Here is a 19,581-nt window from a genome sequence, read left to right as displayed (position 1 = left end):
TATGGCACCAAAAGAAGAAAGAAGAATGGCAAGAAAGCAATCCTTTTCTTCTCTCTTTTTCTTGGGCTTTGTTTTGGAAGTGTCAGGCGGGGAGAACTATTGCAGGATCCATAGCCTCTTCTAAAAGTTTCTCTAATGAACAGCCTAAGTATAACTGTGTTGACAACTTTTCCTTAAGACCTTAATATTTCGAAAGACCTTACAAACAAAAAACAAAGAAGATATATCTGAATAAAAGTAAAAATTACCGTGGGGGATCAGTGCTACCATAATGCAGTGCAGTTGCTTGACAAGATTTTACCCAGCCTGGAAGAAGATTGTAATGGCATTTTAAATGTGACAGAGCCACTATCAAAGTAAAAATCTAATGGAAGTTGTTAGGAGCTTTTTGTAGAATGATACCCAAAATGGGCTATCCCCCTTCTGCTATTTTTAAGTTTATAGAAGAGCCATGTGCATAAATGTACCAGTGAAGAAGGAATAAAGATTCTAATTCTGCCTGTACAAATACTGCTGCTATGCAACTGAATGCTGGAGGCATCTTCTATGAAAGAACATAAGCCAAAACTCGAAATATGTATTATTCCAGCTCAGAGAAATCACTTTTGCTCCTATTCCACAGTCTCAAGCTATGAAAAAAAATACAGTAGGAAGAGAAATCTTGCAATATAATGGCATATCTCAGCACTGTTATCAGAAATAATTTATTTCAGAGAAGAATTAGAGCCAAGTATCTATCTAAAGTGCCAGACAAGAAGTCCTACAATGAGGTAAAAAGGAGAGACCCTTGTCCCTTTAGGGCTCAATCTCTCAACAAGCATTTCCCTTATTTTCTGTTATCCCCATAGCTAGGTCCCACTCATAAGCTGCCCAGACTCCAGCTCTTCCTCCTGCTGACCCACTCATCCTCACTACCTATGGAAACTGAGATCCAGTCAGAGCCTTGCTTATTCAGCATGTCTGAAAAAAAATTTTGTTTGGAGACTATGGAATGAAATACTCACTAGAAAAATACTAGGAACAGTGGTCAAAAGTAGCTTTTCTTAAGACAACAAGAGAGAAAAAACAGAGCAGGTAGGAAATGGAAGAGAAAAGGAGATTAAGAAGATTCCTCCTACAGGAAGGTGAGAAAAGAATTAAAAAAACTGGCACCGCCCTTATTGGTCTTATAAATGTGTACAGAACCACTTATCTCCTCCATGCAAGGCTTCCAAAGCCTTCCAGTAAGAGGTTCTGTCTAGTGAAAGCACAAGCACGCATCAACCCATCATCTTTCTGTAAACATGAAAGATGCATCCACACTCATCAACCTGATCCAGTCCCCCTCTGAAAGCATTCTACTCTCTCTATTGAGGACACAGACAGCCAAGGGCAAACAGCCTCTTAATTTAAGGTCTCACTTAAATGCTTAATTGTCCTGTCAGAAGGATAGGGGACATAATATCTTGCTGGGAGCATATGTAGATCCCAGCCCAGAGGAGCATTTTGCTCTTGGCTATTGAATTCATTGATGTGGAATTAGAGTCCTTCAGGAAGACTTTTGTTTGGATGACTATTTCTCTCTGACAAATGCTAGGGGACACAAGGATATACACTTAAGCACTCTAAACCAGTTTAATCCTAAAAACACAAAGTGCTTTAGGGAAAATAACGATGGAAATACACAAACCCACAAAGTCTACCAGTTGGATGTAACACACAATAGTGCCTGGTTTCTGATGACAGTCAGAATACAGGACCATTCATATTGCACAGCTGTCACCATACTGAAACACTTATCCACAAGGGAAAAAAGTGCCTTAATGTAGTTCTCATCATGGCTAATAAAACTAACATCGCTGTACTAAAACACTGAAACAGCACCAACGATCCTTGCAGTGCATTGGCTTTGCTTCAGCATGACATAGAAGCAGAGGAGCTCTGTCCTGAGAAAGCAGCAGCGATGTCTACACTGGTAAATCACATCATTTCAGAGCACATCCCTCAGCAACAGCTCAGCTGCCTCCACTGCTAGACTGTCAGGCTGGTCCATAACTCAGCCGCGACCTGTGCCAGCCAAGCCTCCCGGTTTCCAGACAGCCTTCAGAAGTCAGCATGGGTCAGGAATCATTCCCTCCCAGCAATGTGCATGCAGCCTCATGTTTTGGGGGAATAAAGGAGTTTATGATAAGGGTGTGGATTGTCTGTGTCAGCTGGCCTCAGTGCCAGAGAATTATGCCAGGTATGTATTGTTTACTAGCAGAGACATAAAACATGCCTCTATTAACAAGATCTTTAAAAAAGCCTGTAGCATTTGTGGCTTTGTGCTTAAGTAAATTCTTGTTACTGCTAGACTCCTCTCAGCCTTTTATTTTTTTTTCATTTGCTAAATGATGACTGATATCTATATTAATATAGGTACTATTTAACAAATAATTCAGGGGCTTCTGTCACATACCAACAACCCTAATACAGTGGTAGGAACTCAGCAAAACCATGAAAAGGTGAAATAATTCTCACTGCATATTCCCTTCATGTGAGGGAAAGTTTTGTACGTGTGTGTGTACATATATAGTGCATATATATACGCGCACACACACGTGTATATATATAGCACCAACGCCCACTGGGAAAGTAGAAAGAAAATCAGACTGTTGGTCTTTAATAGCTGCAGTTTCTTTGTAGGGTGCTCACATACTGTGATTATGGAATGACATAAAAACCTCAACATTGTAGACAGCTTCATCTTGCCTACAAAAACAGGAGAGACGTCTTAAAACACTTAATAGATGTTAATCAAGCCTCCAATTGTTCCTGTGAAATGGTTAAATACAAACAAATCAAAATGACAAAAGAGAAGCACAAAAAGGTCAAGAGATGCTTCTCAAAGCCTTGTAGCAAACCAATGACAAACATGGAAAATAATACAGAAAACCAGATTGCCCCTTTGCTCTAACCCCTACCTAGAACTCCATCCAGGAATAGGAGAAGACTGAAAATATAAAACCTTTAAAGGAATATTTAAGGAACTAACATACTGTAAAATACTAAATGAATGCATCAAGTTGCTTTTGTACTCCCTTGCCTCAAGCAGTTTAGCACAAATAAAATTTGATGTTAATCAGTCCTAGCAGTTTTCACAGAATCTGAAAACCTATTATTTCCTCTGGCTGCAACTAAAAAATTTCCCAACAGTTTCATTATTGATGCTTGCAAAATATCTGTAGTACCTATAATTTTATCTTGGTATTGACATGGTGTTTGCTTTTCTTGACCATAACACATTTAACTTGGTACTGACATAAGAATCATGGTTGAATTAAAGTTTTTTTGCATAATCAAGTATCTACTACTATGGAAATATAGATATGAATGTTGTTTCTCTGTAAAAGAAGCCGAATTGGGGGGGCGGGGGGGAAGAAAAATTTGAATTATTATAATGGTATTTTCCAGCAATAACATGACAAGATGCTTAGGCACTAAACAGATATACGCTTGTCATAAGCTACAAATAACACTGCAAAATTAAACAGGATGCATTGGCAATGGGTTCCTTTGATAATTAAAAATGATTCAGAAAGTGCAAATATTATCTAGAACAAAAGTAAAACAAATCTGTTCATCTCAAGAGCTGACTTCAAAATGTTTCAGTTATCTTCTCCCTACTAACAACAATTTTTCTTCACACTTCACACATGACTTTCCACATATGCTTTAACCAACAAAAAAAAATATCCTATTCCAAATTTCAAATGCTATGCAGAAGAAAATGTTATTGACAAACATAGTGTAACAGTGAACAGAAAAATGATACATTTTAATCAGTGCAGAACATTTTTTATTAATGAAAGTGAATATGTTAAGTAAAATTCCTGAGTCTGTTGTTCTCTTCTTGTGAAGTATATGGTAAAGCTCTTCCACTATGGAAAGGCTCACATGGAACACACACACTCCTGCATCCCCCTAGAGCCTCTGAAGCCAGCAACGCTCATGAGGTGCAAAAATCTCCATAGATACAGAGTCAGGACCAGGATCTGTGTATGGCTCAGGTTGCCTCACAAAGTATCTCTGAGATTGTTTGGGAAAACGTTATTATGTTTTGTTTACATCATATTCCCTTCAATCATGAGAAGCACTCTATTACCACAAATAAATACATAGCCCTGTATTTCTGAAGTTCAGTGAGGTTAGCCTCTGCACAGCGGTAATCCCCCCATTTCTGGGAGGCCTGTCTGCTGTTTTGTGCAGGTCTGGAACACAAGGCAGCAAAAGTGCCAAATGGCAGCCAAATGTAAAAAGACCTGCAACCAAGCCTTAAAAAAGCATCATCCAGGTACAGCTCTGGTAGCTGCACAAGGCTACCAGCCAAAGATACACACTAAAACCCAAAATAAGGCAAGGAAACATTCAAAGCAAATAAACAAAATGCTGAGGGAAATAATATATTCACATCTAGATTTACAAAGAAACTACCCCTTGCATTATGGATAACTGCACGTGAAGTTGAAAGAGTAACTCCATAATGCCATTTGTACTTGTGCTTCTGAAGAGGTAAATGATTATGAAATGTATAAGGCAAATGTGCGTGAAGTGAGTATTCGTCCCTCCAGACAGCAGCTATTAAAGTGGATTACAGTGATGCAGCAAGAAAGGAATTTGACCAAAAAGAGAAAATAAGTAATTTGGTCTTGAGAAAAGAGAAAACAGAAGGCAAGGCAAAGCAAGGCAAAAAGCCAGGCAAAGCAAGGCAAGGAAAGTAATAAAACTGTTGATGAATATTTTGGCTCTATATGCCTGTACATAAATACATACAGAAGAGCTTAAGATCAAAATTCACCAAGCATGCTGTCCACCCATCCCAATTCACATGCAAACCGTCATCCCTAGGCTGCACCTAGTGTGACATTGGCTAGAAGATGTGTGAAGGTGACAGATGGAGTGTACCAAGGAGTTCAGAAATAGCGTGAGGTTTTTGGATGGGAGGACACTAGCGAAAACAAATGTGTCTCTTTTTTGCAGCAGACTTTAACCATTGACATGAGTTATTCAGTTATTAAACTAGTAGAAACTTTGAATACAGGGAAATAAAACATGAAGTGAGTTAAGTTACAGAGTCTCTTGTTTCCTCCAGGCCAGGTTTTGAGGGGCTGGGAACAACCCAGATGCTTAGGAGCATCACACAAACCAGCTAAAGGATACCACCTGGATGCGCCTGAGCACCCTACAGGAAGCCAAAATTTCAGTGAAAGAAAGCCAAGGAGTGGTCTAAGAGTAAGGTTTTGACTGATCAAGCTCATAGAAAGGTTGCCTTTGTGCTAGTGAGAGCTGGCCATCTGAGATAGCCAGCCCCTCCATAGATCCAACTAGTTAAACAGAAACCCAGCAGGATTTCTAGACTGAAAAAAACCACACACCAACATCACTTTCTGTTACCCAGAGGAAAAAGCAGCTCCTGGTGCACCAGAAGAAAGGAAAGAGGCTGGCCCATGCCTGTCCATCCTTTTTCTACAATCACTGCCATGGGAAATTCTAAAAAACTGCCAAGGCCCTGAATGCACCAACTGGCTCTGCAGCACCCTCCCTTCCCTAGCCCTGGATTTGGCTCCATGTGTTCAAGGTCACCTCCACTATGGTGCAGACTCGTGACCCTGGATCAGCCCAGGAAAAGAGCTAAGTTGTGAGGAAGAGCAGTGAGAAGCCTCATCAGGACCTCTGTCTACCTTCTTTGCTTGGCAGCTGCGTCTCAGCTCTGGCCCTTGCCCTTAGCTCCTGCTTGAAGACATGCTGCTGGCCTCCCACCTTGCTGATCATGACCTCACCTTCCCGACCTGACTTCTTGGCTGGCCTTGGTCCTGCCCCACTGCTATGGACTTGTCTGGCAATCACTGGACTGTTGGCTGAACCTGGTTACGTGGACAGACCTGTTTTGTTCTTCTCATTCAGGCCTTTCTTGCCTTGCTGTTCCCCTGGTTCCTGTCTCAATTTCCCTTGTGAAGCAACCCACTCCTATCATTCTCTGATAAAAAACACTTCAAAAGCCTGCAACTTCAAGTTGGGGCAATGTGTCCTGAGATCCATAAAGAACTGTTTAAGTGGGCAGCGACCTAGCACAGTCCTGTGCTCGCCTCTGAAGGTCCCTTCCTTTTCCACTACATTTGTAGCAAGACCATCTCCAAATTCTGAAAGCTTTTGTACAATATTTTTGCATCAAGCACCAGAGTAGTATAAGGCAAAAAGCAGCCTCCTTACAATAATCAAGGAATAACAGGTCTACTTTCAAACAGTTAATTCCTTGAACAAGTGTTTCCTGTATGTAAAGTGCCTCTGAAAGGTATAAAAACATCAACATGTGAAATTGAAGGCTGTCCAAATTTGAACCTTAATGTTTCGGACCTACTGTAGGGTAAGACCTACAGAAAATCACCTGCTAAGCAGTGGTGTGCCTGGAAATTCACAAAAGGAGAGAGGACAGAGAAGAAATCAACGTGAGCCTTTTGACCAGGAGACTCTATAGATCAAGGTCATTTTCTGTGATGCCCTCCTCTCCCCTCTTCTCATGAAAACACTTAGATAAAAGGATGCCGTGACTATCAATCAGTTTATGTTATTCACCAGATCATCAGCTAGGACTATTGCTCTGTGTGCTTTATGTTGTAAAAATCAATAAAAGAAAGGGGGGAAATGGCAATAAAAAGAAAAATAGCAGCTTGAAAATATGAGCTGCTCAGCATAACATTTCTTAGGCTATCTTTGTGTATTCACGCTGAGTGATATACTTCTCACAATTTCATCACAGATTAAAATTTTACTGGATAACCATGTTCTCAAGAAGTATGTAGGTCTGACATTTAGGAACTTCAAAGCAGATATTAAAGCAATACTGAACGTAAAATTACAGGTTCAACTTGCTAAATAGAACTGTTAAGACAGAAATATGGATAAATCGCACTCGTCTTGAATATAATGGAAAAAGGCATTTCCATGATGGTCATCACTGACCTTACAAAGCATTTACACCAGCCGAGTGCCCCACCTGGGCATATATCAAGATACAGTAAACACAATTTCATACCTGGAGCCTTTGTGAGTATGGACCTGCGTCCTGGTCCTTAGCTGCAGAGCTGTGGGGGGATCCAGCAGCTAAGAATTTCAGCACATGTCTTTGGTCTCAGTACAATCCCAGACTGGGTTATACTTCTATATTTCTGGCAAATGGCCCTTAATTTATTAATCCTCTTGACTACAACCACTGTGAATGGTTTCTACAGTGCTGCTAACTGAGGGCCTTACCCAGAAGCCTTTACTCATGCAGAGATACAGATCTATTCCTAAGATGAAGGTATAAAAAAAGACTTCAGATGCAGGTCCAACATCAGATGTTAAAGGGTATAATTTGTCATTTTTTATGTTATTAAGAATATTTGTGCAGGATCTATAATTAAAACTAAAAGAGATGTCTCCTCCTTTTGCCAGCAGCTGTGTTACATCAATTAAATGGGTAAATAAGATCTTTCCCCAGAGGGATATCACATGACCCTGTATTGATTAAGACTGCAGTAGAACGTTATTTGCAATCTTATTGCATAATGGAAATCAGGAGGTAGCTGTCATGGTTTCAGAAGACAAATTGCTGCTATCTTAGACAATTCATAGGCATCTCTCCTTCTTACTGCTCTTAATTCACAGTTAATTCATGTCTTACAAGGCTTAGTTTCTTAAATCAGTCTACAGCCCTGCATTCAACTCAAAACTGGGTATAAGTCAGCGTCTATGAGGCCTTGCATTATGATAAGTATTAAAGTGTCTTTTCCATCTATCATTACTTCAGATCTACGCGTTATTTAATAGGGTAACACAACTTCAAGAAAGGATGTGAAATTACAAATAGACACTTCCCACAATATGCATGATTGTTCCCAGGAACGACAGGTCTCCACCACTGGGCATGGCTCCAGAGGTGTTCTCCATATAGAACACTTTTAAGTCTTAGCTTAGTTTTGTGTATTTGATTTTGACAAGAAAATGAATGGCTGGAACACGTCCACTACTATCAAACCTGTGCAGTAACTGCAGCTAGGAACAGTTCTGAGATTCTGATGAACACCTAACCACAAACCAGCAGGCACTTTGTTCCTCCGCTGAACTGTAAATCCACCATTATCCCCTTTATGGGAGAACCAAAAGGAAGGACAAAAATCCCCATTTAAAGAGAATTTCATGACTGAAACAGTCTTTGCCAATTTAGGAAACCTTAAAAAAAAAAAATCCAATATTTCCTTACTTCTAATTCATCTCTCAGTTACAACAATTAGAAAAAAAGTGCAACACTCTTCAAAATACATAACAGTAATATATAACATTACCAGAAGCTTCTCCACCAAAGTCAAAGAAACAGTCTTCAGTGGTTGTGAAGCTATAGAACATAAGGCAAGATTTCTGAACAGAAGGAACAAGTCTGAACAACAGTAGGACAGTAATACATTCAGACAAAAGTTAGTTGTTCTGTGTGTAGAAACAAGTGCTCAACCCACCATCATCTGTTTGCCATTGCACAGGATTAAAAATTAAATATCTGCTGCCTGATCTGTTCCAGCCAAGTTGATTGATTAGAATGTGTTCATCTTCCCATCTAACTTAGCAAGTTTGAAAGTGGCAGGTTTACTTTTCCATTATTTATGTCAGAGCTTAATAAAGTACATGGAAGGAAATGCCAGTGCAACTGTTGTTCAAAAGTAATCTCTCACAAAGTGATAGCAAAGTCTGGAAAAAAAAAAAAATCACCTTGTAAAAAAACAGGGGAAGTTAAGATTTCAAGGAAATCAAAGATATTTCAGTACAATGTATTTGGCTAGACATGCCCATCAATAGGACTAGACTATCACTGGCACATCTTCCTATGTAGGGAAATTATCTGGCCCTCCTACAAATGTATTTGTGTTTAAACGTTATATTTCATTCTCCTGGAAACTTGGAAAATCAATCTCAGCCTAGTTTTGATGAGCATAAATGCTCAATATGGAGTAAATGTGAGTAACAAAAAAATAAGAATGCAAATCCTTAAAGAGTTAAAATGTGCTTCAAAATTGGCATTTGGCACCTTAAATTAGCGTCTAAAATCACTCCTTTTTTGTTTGGGGCGGGGGGGTCCCCCTTTGCTTTGAAAGGGCAAACAAACCATTTCGGATTTCTGAATCTGGAAAAGCCTTTTCTTTTTTGAAGGTAACACAACACAATCACCACATTTATTTCATTGTGCTTGAAATTTAAAAGAACGATAGAAAATGTTCCTTACCTTAAAAAGTCTTAAAATATTTGCGACCATAATGGACACAGAACTTGCTGCAGCACCTATCACACCTGATATCTTGTCTGGCTTAGTGAAAATAGGTGGGTCACCATTAGCACACTTCACATCTGAACCATCTTTTTCTATCAATGCTTGCACAAATGTTAAGGACTGCTCCAACGCGTAAGTGTCCCTGGAACACGTGTCAAGGATCCGGACACCTAAGGTGATATTGGCAAGAAGATCAGGGTCTTTATTAATCTGATCAATTGCATACAGCATTGCCTCTAGTCTGTGGATCCCTTTCTCCTTCTTGAGCTCACCACAAGGCACCCCTCTATCCCCTTTTGCATGAACAGGGAACAGTCCTCCCAAGATGATGTCCCCATCCAGTCGGATGGAGTGAGCATATTCCTGGCCATGAGTTTTTTGCATCAGGGTGAGTATCCAGTAGAATTTGGCTGCTAACAGGAAGAAACAATGGCAGGAAACTAATCGTTTTCCTTCGTATACCATTTTCTCTGAAGACGTTGTTGCTATCCAGTATCCAGATTTTCTTCTTGCTAAAGGATGAGGGTGACCATTTGAAGCTGCACTTTCTGGAGGCTACCATCAGTGCCCAGTAAGTAATATAGAACCATGTGGTAGGTAGAAAAAGGATCTCAGCAGAAGTACATAAAACGTGTTTTACAAAAGATGTCCGCTGATGTTATTAGTTGATCAGGTTTTCTGAGAGGTTTTCAATTGCTCTTAATTGATGGTGAAGTGTAGGGTAGTATGTCTGGTCCTGCTGTTAAGAGGAGGTCAGTAGCTTGTGTCCTTGTATTTTGCCCTACAGCTGAGGTACTTCTGGGAAAAAAAGAAAAAAGAAAGAAAAAAAAAACAACACAACAACAAAAGAAACAGTGAGAAATACCATTTCGTTCAGCAGTTTTATACCTGTCATACAGTTTATTTACTTTTGAATACGAGTTACATCACCTACATTTTATTTTTCATATTCTTTAAGGGAGTAATTCCTGGCCTTCTGTGAATTTGAACACCTGGCTGTGCTGTACTACAAGCCAGGAAATTGATGATACCAGCAGAGCAAAAGCCAAATCAGGGGAACTAAACTTAGCTTGGTGTTCAAATTCCAACCAGTAATTTGTATTTACCTTCACATGGCATGACATCCAGAAACAGATTTGATCTGCAACACATTGTATTTTCTGTTTTGCTGTATCATTCTGTTCCAGCCTATAGAAGTGGATTAACTACTAACACTCTCACTCACGGAGAGGTTCCATTTCTGACAATTGAGTAATCAAGGCTCCTGAATTTAAGTACGCTCTTCAGCTGCTGCAATAGAAGCGCATTCAATTCATTTGGATATTAAACTGATTATTTCTCCAGTGGAATTCACTTTTTTTCTGGGCTTACCATATATCTAAAATGCCTTTCAGATCATTTCTAACACTAAATTACTTTCGTGAAAAGGTAGCTGATTTCTTAATCAAAAAGAGGAGAATGCATTCTGTTAGGAAACCAGCTGAACATCCAGTATGCTCTTTCCGACATTTCACTTGAGCTGAGGTCCAGCGTTAACAAGGTCTCTATTCTCTGCTTGCATTTGGACCACATTAAGTAGGAACAAAGTTGCGCCCCTGCTGACATCTGGAGAAGTCCCACTGATTTTAACAAGATCAGGATTTCAGCTTACATATCTAAACACCTGCCTGACTGTTATAAATATGTCTAAATTGACCCCACTTTAATTCTCAAGTGACATTTATTTATTTCAATGTTTAACAGAATTACACGTCTGAATAAATTTTTAGACCTCTGAGAAGAGGAGAGGGAGAACTAATTTTACCTGATAACTAGATGGGCACACTGTGGGCTACTGCATCTAAGCCAGTCTCTCTAAGCATCTGTGATAGGCTATGGAAAGCAGTGGATGTCTTAGGGTGCAATTTATCCAGTTCTTTTCTTTAAAAAAGTTTTGTTTATTATGAAATTGATCACATTGAACAAGTGCCTACCTCATTGCCTATACAGAAAATCCAGGCAACTGGCTCATCTGTAGATATGTACTTTGTCTCTAGTGATCTGACTGGTTCCTACCAAAAATATGATCAAATTAGAAGACAATTATAAACAAAATTAGAAGACAGTTGCAGACAACTATACTGTTTTTCAAAGACATTTTGAATTATTTTCCACAAGATTTTTATACATTATGTGATAACAAAGCTGAAAACGTGGTTTAATGATGCTTTAAACTGATCATCCCCTTCTTACATTTATTTTGTTACATTTTTCCCCAAATGATAATACTAAGTTCACAAGAGCTGAAGAAGAGATTTTAAATATTGGCTATTCAAAGACCTAAGAAAAAGATGTACAATGGAAAGTCTTCCATTGAATGTAAAGGTATCTCACTGTGATTTGGTAACAGAGCAACGACTTGAAAATGAAACGTGAAATGGAAGCGAGTAAAATCACTGCAGTTGGGAACAGCAGCACACAGGACTTTTGGTGCCTCTTAACATTTAGTTTTGCTTGGATTTGGCTCAGGGTTGAACCTAAATCAAACAGTCTGTGCTGTTTGATGCAATAATCCCATCGTTCTCCTTTGGCTTCTTTTGGGCACATAGTTTACAAAACTGCTGTAGCTTCAGCCCCACGAGCCAAACTCAGACTCAGTCGCAAATGGAGAAACTTGAGTAACATCACTGTGAGAGTTGATCCAGCCCCATGGGGTGCTTCTTATATGGCCCACACTATAGAGAAAAGATTGTATGAACTACTAACTAGCCTCAACCATCTGTTGTCTTGATTGCCTCAGTACAAAAACAAGGGGTTCAAAATAGTAAATAGTAAAAGTTGTAGCTACCCCTAAAATAGACATGGAGACAATTTCCTTTCTGGTTCCACAATGAACAACCAAATCATTAGTCTATGCATGTATGTACCACCCATACAGGGAGCAATTCTCCAAGGGAATAAAGGATAAGACTATTCTTACTTAACAGTCTACAGAGAACAAGAAAGCACCACTGAAAAAATGAAAATATTCATGAAGGAAAGAAATGCTGCTTTTTCTCTTTCCCAGCCTCAGGTCAATTCCTTACAGCCAAAGAACTCCCACAAAGTAAAACAACTGTCAGTCTTTCTACAAACAAACAGTGATGCATTCATCTATTGCAACCCAAATTCCAACAACAACGGAGAAACTACAGTGAGCCCAGTATCCTCAGTCCAGTACCTTATCTGGAACCGAATGAAAGTTAAAGGAATTGATAATAAGCATTTTTCAACATTATAGTCTATATAAGCACTAATTGCTCTGCCTCAGCTTGCATGTTTTCATGAGAAGGTATGTTTCTTTGCTGCAAGTGTCCACAGCTTGTCTATAAAAGAGAAATAAAATTTTAAAATGTTCTTTTTAAAAATTTAAGACCTTTTAGTCTTTTTTTATGTTACCTAAGAAATAAAAGCTTCTATTACACTGCCTAATTTATTCATGCCACACTGCTTTTCATATATTGATTGATACTAACTTTTACAGAATGTTGTAAGCTTGTGTAGCTAAGCAGAAAGCATCTGATCTAAATGAACTCCATTTTTATCAATGAATTTTATTGAAAAAGCATGGGCCTCTGGGCTATAAAGCCTGAATGAACTTTCCTCATGAGCAGAGACTTCATTCAAAGTCCATCGTCCTTTTCCAATTGACCATAAAAGTTCGAATTAATGCAGATATATTCTCAATTTACCAGGTTCCCCACTGTAGTAGTTGGTGTTCACTGGAAACATGACTTCAGAGAAGAAATTCGCACATTTCCCCAGCACAGTCCAAGAGTAAGTACACCACAAAGCCTCTCTTCCAGTCACCTTGGAATACATGCTTCTCTTGGGTTTAATTCATTAAAAATATCTGGCATTATCAGAACATATTTCTATTTTTAAAGTCAGTATTTCAGCACAAACCTCCACTTGTTCTGCTAGAATATATATTTATTTTTAAACCTAAGGAGGCGGGGTACTGCAAGACAGGGGACATGGAAACTTCTGCATGTAGTGTCTGGTTCTGAAATTGCTTCCTTTATAAAATCATTCAGCTTTATCAGATATTTGGTACTGAAGGTTGGGTGTTTTGATACCATGTTGCCAGAGTCAGTGCATCAGCATGTGCCTGGACCAATCGCTTACTCCAACCACAGACTCACTGCACCGAGAGATAGGCTTATTATGGGAGTTATGATGAAAAGGTCTAAAGAATAAAAAATACTTAAATAAATACAGGCAATGTCTCTATTTTGGTAACAAAGCTCCTGAAAGAGCCATCTTCTGCAGGCACTGAAGTCGTGGCTGAAATCATATAGAAATATTCAATACAATCACCTGGAAACATTGTTTTTAAAAAAATCTCACAGTTAAGACAGCCACAAGAGCAAGCAGGACTCTCCGCAGCATAAGGAGGAAAACACATTCACTGAACTTCACAGAACATTTTCAAATTGACATTGCCAACCAGACAGACATGAACCCTTTACTGAGGGACAAAAAAAGCTGCTTAGTGGGGGGAAAAAAACATCTGAGGAGAAGTATTTAAGAATTTCTTTGAGGCCAAAAAATTCATTTGTCATTGCATTTGAAGCACAGTTGGAATTGCACTAAAATAAAATAAAAACAATATTCTGTGAACTAGAAAAGGAGGAAGTTTAGGGTAAAAACCCATTTCTACTTTCACAAAATGTCAGGTTGTCCAGTCAATGCAAAACTGATCTGGTTTTACTGAATGAAAACAAAATAACAGCATCTTCCATTGTGAAGCTCCGAGGAGAAAAAATAAATCACAAAAATGTGATTACTTTGACTTTTTACTACTGATACATTACTTCTGAACTATCAAATAAGAATTATCTTGCTAATGTTCATTTTAGTGTTCATAAAAGTTGCCTCTTTCTCCTGCACAGCATCCAGTGATGAACAAATAGCTGAATTTCCACACAGAGCAAGTAAAGAGTTGCCACCTGCATACAGTAGCCTGACACATACAGAAGATTAATGGGTTCTGCTGACAAGAGAAGGGAATTTGGAAAACCTTTGGCCTTGACATGGCAACTCCTAACTTGCAGGAGAATTCTTCACTGATGTAAGTAGTCTTATCTACCTCAGCTCTTCCGTAATGATTTGCTGCGCCTCTGCCAGAGAGGTAACCTTTACACAATAACCACGACTTCAAGGCAAATCACCCTCGGCATCTCGTTTACAGGAACTATTTCTTCCTAGTGCACCATGAGAGGAAGGTCTCCACTCAGCCTGATCAGCCCCTTTTCAAATACCCCAGAGCACCTGCCTTCACTTTCTACCCTGCAAATATCCATTTTCCAAACGAGCTGCCCTGCTAAAAACCAGCACAGGCCCTTCTGCCCAGGTGAGACTAACAGAAGCTTACAATATTTAAAAAGGAACCAGCATCCGATACTTCCCTCTGCCCTTGTCTGCTCTCACAGCTGAATAAACCCCATCAATATTAACACCTTTAAGAGTTGGTTTCACCTCTGGTCTGGCAAATGATGACCAAGGAGATTTTCCCTGGCAGCCCAGGAGAGCTTCCTCTGTTGTTTGTTTTCATTTCACCCTCTTCCCACAGACTCCCGCTCCCCAGCCGGCACAGCTGGGTTCAGAGCAGGCGCTGATAGCGCTGCCCAGCCTGCCCCGCCAAAGGCAGCCGCCTCCCGGTGTCACCCCGGGGCGTGCAGTGGGAAAGCCCCCCGTGTCCGCGCCCGACCCCGCCGGCGGCCCCGGCCAGCGGCCGCGTCCCCCGGGGCCGCAGGTGACGGCGAGCCCCGCACCGCAGCCCGCGCCCCGCACATTGCATGCCGCTGCATCCCGCCCGCCACTCCGCACCGCACCCGCGCATCCCACCCGCCACTCCGCACCGCACCCTGCGCGTTCCACCCAGCGTCGCGCACCGCACCCGCGCGCTCCGCACCGCGCTCCGCACCGCCGGGAGCGAACAGCCGGCCACGCACCGGCTCTCCGCGCGGCTCCGCCGTGCTTCCCCAGCTGCCTTTCGGCTCCTAACGCATCCCGGCACCTTGCTCGGCCCCGGGAAGGGCTAGTGCAGCCCGCCCGGCCCCGGCCGGCACCGCCCGGCGGAGGGGCCCGGGGAGCGCCCCCCGGGCTGGGCGAGCCGCCGCTCCTCGCGCAACTCCCCGACCATCGCCCATCACCGTGGCGTCTCTCCCTTGAAGGGAGCCCCCTATTGTTCTCCACTTTACTTAGCCGAGCTATTTTTTATTATTATTATTTCTCTTCCCAGGCTCACCCGTACCCCAGCTGGCGCCCGTTGTTGAGGGATTCCTGCACAGCCCTGGCGCGGCTCTCACCGGGGCCTCGCTCCTCTCGTTCAGCGGCCGCAGGACGGCTTCGAGCTGCCTCGCCCCACGGCCTTGCCCCCGAGGCGGGCCGTGCGCGGCGGGCGGCGGGCACATGCGGGGCTCCCGCCTGCAGCCCAGGCTCCGGCGGTCCCTCTAGCCCCGAGCCCCGGCCGGGAGCACCGCACCTCCGCCAGCGGCGGTGCAAAAACAAGCGTTGCTTTTCATTTGCAGCCGCCGGTGCTTCCCTCCTCTCCTTGCATCAACTGGTCAGCTTTAATGCGCTCCTGCTCCCCCTCAATGAAAACCTAAGTCTCTTTTAATGAATCCCAGGTCCCAGCGGTCAGAAGCTTGCAAACTCCAAAACACCAACGCCGGATTTGCATGCACTTTGGGTCATTGATCGATTTTTATTACTTGAGTTTGTGGTGTTTGTTTTTTGGGGTTGGGTTTTTTAAACGCGTCATATACATCCACCTGCCACCACTTCGGGTTCTCGCAACAAACGCATGCCAGCGCTGGGGGATGCCGCTCTACGCCGGGGACAGCTAACCCCTCGCCGCAAGCCGGCGCAGCCTCTCGCCCTCCTCCTGGGGGAAGGAAGCCCCCGGAGCCCGGCGGGATCCCCCTTCCCCTTCCCATCCCAGGGACACGGGGGTCCCCCCGCGGAGCCGAGGGAGCGAAGCCCGCAAGGCAGGCGGTTCGGTGCGGTACGGGCGGGCGGGCGGCGGCTCGCCCGGACCCGGAGCCGAAAGGGAAGTTAGGGCGGCGGGCAGGGCTGGCCCCGTCCCACCGGGGCGGCGGCGGGAGCCCCCTCTCCCCTCCCAGTCAGCGAAACGTGAGCAGGACGGCGGGGAGCGCGGGGGAACCCCTGTGCCCCCTCCCTTCGGGGCTGGGAGAGCCCCCAGTTAAGGAGGCGAGAGGGAGATCTCAGTGCTCGTAAGCACCGACATTCTCCCTTTTTGCTCCCTGCTGTGACGGCACCGTGCCCGAGACCTCTTTCGTTAGAGCTGGTTGGGGGAGGATATCGACAATAAAAATGATAAATAATTAAAGAAGGGGAAAAAAAAAAAAAAAGAAGCCCCCGGCGCCACGAAGCAGACGGAGAGGATTGCCCAGCCCAAAAACGTTAGCTGAGGCAAAACTTGCATTATTGCTGGATTCCTCTCTCCTTAAAATAAGAACTAAAGGCGACACACACACATGCACAGATACCTTGATCGAAAAGAGTTGCATATCCATATTACTGTAGAGGTCACTGGAATTAATACTCGGCGCCGATCGGGAATAGCATGAGGTAATTTCTGCACAAGCCTCGTCTCAAATCGCTTCCCCCAGTAGCGTCAGCTTCGCATGCCGGAGCTCAGCCTGGGACAGGTATCCGGGAGAGCGGCTTCCGTAGTGCTGCATAACACTCGCGGCTACCCAAGCCGAACGGGCTCCGCTGTCTCCTTCTTTATTCCTCCTCCCCTCGCCTAAAAAAAAAAAAAAAAAAAAAAAAAACCCCCACACAAAAAAAAAAACCCAACTTTTTGGGACCGGTGGCTCAGCCCCCGTGACGATATCCACCCCCTGCCGCCTCGCCGCTCAATGGCAGCGGCGGACCCACGCACCGGCCCGGCCGTGCCGTTCACAGCCAAGAGAGAAAACACCTCCCAGCCCCCGCCCCCCGGGCCGGCCCCCTCCCCGGCGGAGCTGTCCCCGCCAGGCGCCCCGCGGCGCGGTGACCCCGGGCGCCGGCGGGAGCGGGACGGCGCGGCCCGCGCTTACCGCGGCTCCGGCGGGGCGGGCAGGGCGCGGCGGGGGCGCGGCGCCGCACTTGTAGCTGTTCTTGGTGCTGAAGACGGCGGCGCTCCGCGGCGCGGCTCCATGTGAATCCCCAACCGCCGCGGGCTGCGGCCCCGGGCCCGCCCGCCCCGCCCCGCCCCGCCCCGCCCCGCCGGGCGCCGGATCCGCCCGTGGGGCAGCCCGGGGCCGGACCGCCCTCCCCCGGCCCCCCCCGCTCCGCCGGGGCGCCGTCCCGGACAAGTGTTTGCCGCGGGATGGCCGAGCAGAGGAAGCCAGTACGGGCTGAGGCGGTGGCGGTGGGGCAGCGGGAGCAGGCAGGGGGGGCACCGGGAGGGTCCGGCGCTGTCTGACGCGGCTTCCACCGGGGTGCGGACCCTCCGTCCCCATCCCACCTTCCGCGGGCAGCGGAGTTGTCTCCTCCCTCATCGGATCGATGCCATAAGGGAGGCTTCCCGGCGCTTTTCGCCCCATCCCCGGCTGGCAGCTCGGATGCCGGGTGGCAGAGTTCCCGCGTTTCCCCAGGCTGCCGGGGGGGGGGGGGGGGGGGGGTCGGCAGCGCGGAGCCAGCGCCGCCCCGGCGGGTAAGGGTCACGGTCGGGAGTACTTTGCTGGAACAGTCTGGAAGTTTACCGCTCTCCTCAGAGGCGCTCCCCAGCCCAGCGGCATCCCCCGCTCGCACAGGACGCTGCGGAGCGCTCCGCTCCGGGCCCCGCGCCGCCGGCTGGGAGCGCCCGGGCCGGCCCGCAGCGCCGGGGTCGCGCAGCGCCGGGGGCCGCGCCCGCCCGCCCAGCAGCGCCGCCGCAGCCTCGGTGAGAAGGTTCCACCTCGAGGGCGCTGCCCGCAACTGCAAGGCTCGGCACGGCTCAGCCCCAGGCCCCTGGTACGGGAAGGGCTCCAGACTCCACGGGCTGAGCGGGATGGCCGCTTCGCCAGCCTCCTGACATCAGCCAGACCTTTTCCCTCTTCCCATCTCAGGCTGCTCTGAGCTGTTCTCCTTAATGACAAATAATGTTTTCTTTGCTCTGCCCAGAGTTTGCCTTGCTTATGCAGAACATCATTGCTGGAAGGAGGAAAAATTCCAGGTGTGCTCTAGTACACCCAGCCAGTGCTTCCATGATCGTCTTTTTCATATGGTACTGCTTGGCTTTATGCGTTAAAGGTGTGCCCCAGGCAAGCCGGAGGACTCGGGCAGTATCTGAATGAGTCTTTCCAGCCTGTAACTTCTCCTATAGAGAAGATACTTTACTCTTGGAAAAACAGCACTGGGGAATTCTCCAGGTCTTGGACAGAGTATACTTACTCATGTTTTCATTTAGTTTTTTTTCCTAAAACCTTCCATGAAAGAAGACTGAGGAGCTGTGATTTCAGTGGTCTTATCACAGAAATCTGGAATATAGTTGCATAGGTTAAATCCTGAATTTCAACCATGAGCAAAATTCCATTTTAAAGCAGAGATCCTCCTTAACACCTCAGGAAAAAAAGCCATGTATGAATAGTGCTGGATAGGCCAATTTCCAACTTCACTTACACTCTGCAGCTCTAGCAGCTTAACAGAAAGTCCAACAAAGCAAAACCAGGTGGTTCTGAGGGCACAGCTGATGCCTGAATTTTTGTGTAAATCTTCCAGCTGGAGATGCAGGCTGAGGTCAAAAGACTAGGATAAGGAAAGCTCTGCTATGTTTCCAGGTTGGCCACCAAACTGAATGTACTCTGTTGCATTGCCCTATCTCTCCTAGCCACACCTTTTCTAAAGCACTTTTGGGGTCATTGGGGCCATATCTTAGTACCTATGTTTACAGTAAGTAGCACAATGACTTTTCGGTGGGAGTACAATAAATAAATGTATAAGCACAGAGTTGTGTGCTGTGTTTTGACTAAATGCAGAGGAAATAAATGGGGGGAGGGAGAAGCAAGGGACAGAAAAGGAAAGAATGAGAAGCTTTACATGAAAATGATTGTTTTGTGAGGATTCCAGATAACACAAAAGAGAAGCAAAACACATCCATCGTTCTTTGAGTAGGATTCGTTCTTCTTCAAGCCCAATGGCAGTTAATATCTGATGTCAGTTTGTACAGAAGACTGATGTCAGGACTGGTGACAACTACTACCTGTACAACTAACTCAGGAGGGAAGAAAACCAGTTCTGGGGACCAAAGT

General features: G+C 44.7%; 1 protein-coding gene across 3 annotated transcripts in view; it reads right to left on the bottom strand.

Moving 5' to 3' along the window:
* Nucleotides 1–17,547, bottom strand: part of GRM8 (glutamate metabotropic receptor 8) — a 356,040-nt gene extending 338,493 nt beyond the window's left edge. For 2 of the 3 annotated variants that reach the window (XM_037390285.1, XM_037390286.1), the window contains exons 1-4: nt 17,407–17,547; nt 16,852–17,111; nt 11,290–11,367; nt 9,272–10,114 (exon numbers count right to left, since the gene is read on the bottom strand). In XM_037390285.1, the coding sequence (XP_037246182.1) occupies nt 9,272–9,781 (510 nt within the window). In that variant the 5' untranslated portion in view covers nt 9,782–10,114; nt 11,290–11,367; nt 16,852–17,111; nt 17,407–17,547. The remainder of the gene's footprint in view (nt 1–9,271; nt 10,115–11,289; nt 11,368–16,851; nt 17,112–17,406) is intronic. The other variant, XM_037390287.1, reaches the window with a different exon arrangement.
* Between the last annotated feature and the right edge of the window lie 2,034 nt (nt 17,548–19,581).

The sequence above is a fragment of the Falco rusticolus genome, chromosome 5 (genome assembly GCF_015220075.1).
Source record: "Falco rusticolus isolate bFalRus1 chromosome 5, bFalRus1.pri, whole genome shotgun sequence".
Lineage (NCBI taxonomy): Eukaryota > Metazoa > Chordata > Aves > Falconiformes > Falconidae > Falco > Falco rusticolus.
Note: the sequence above shows the minus strand (reverse complement) of the source record. Positions and strands in the feature narration are given on the sequence as shown.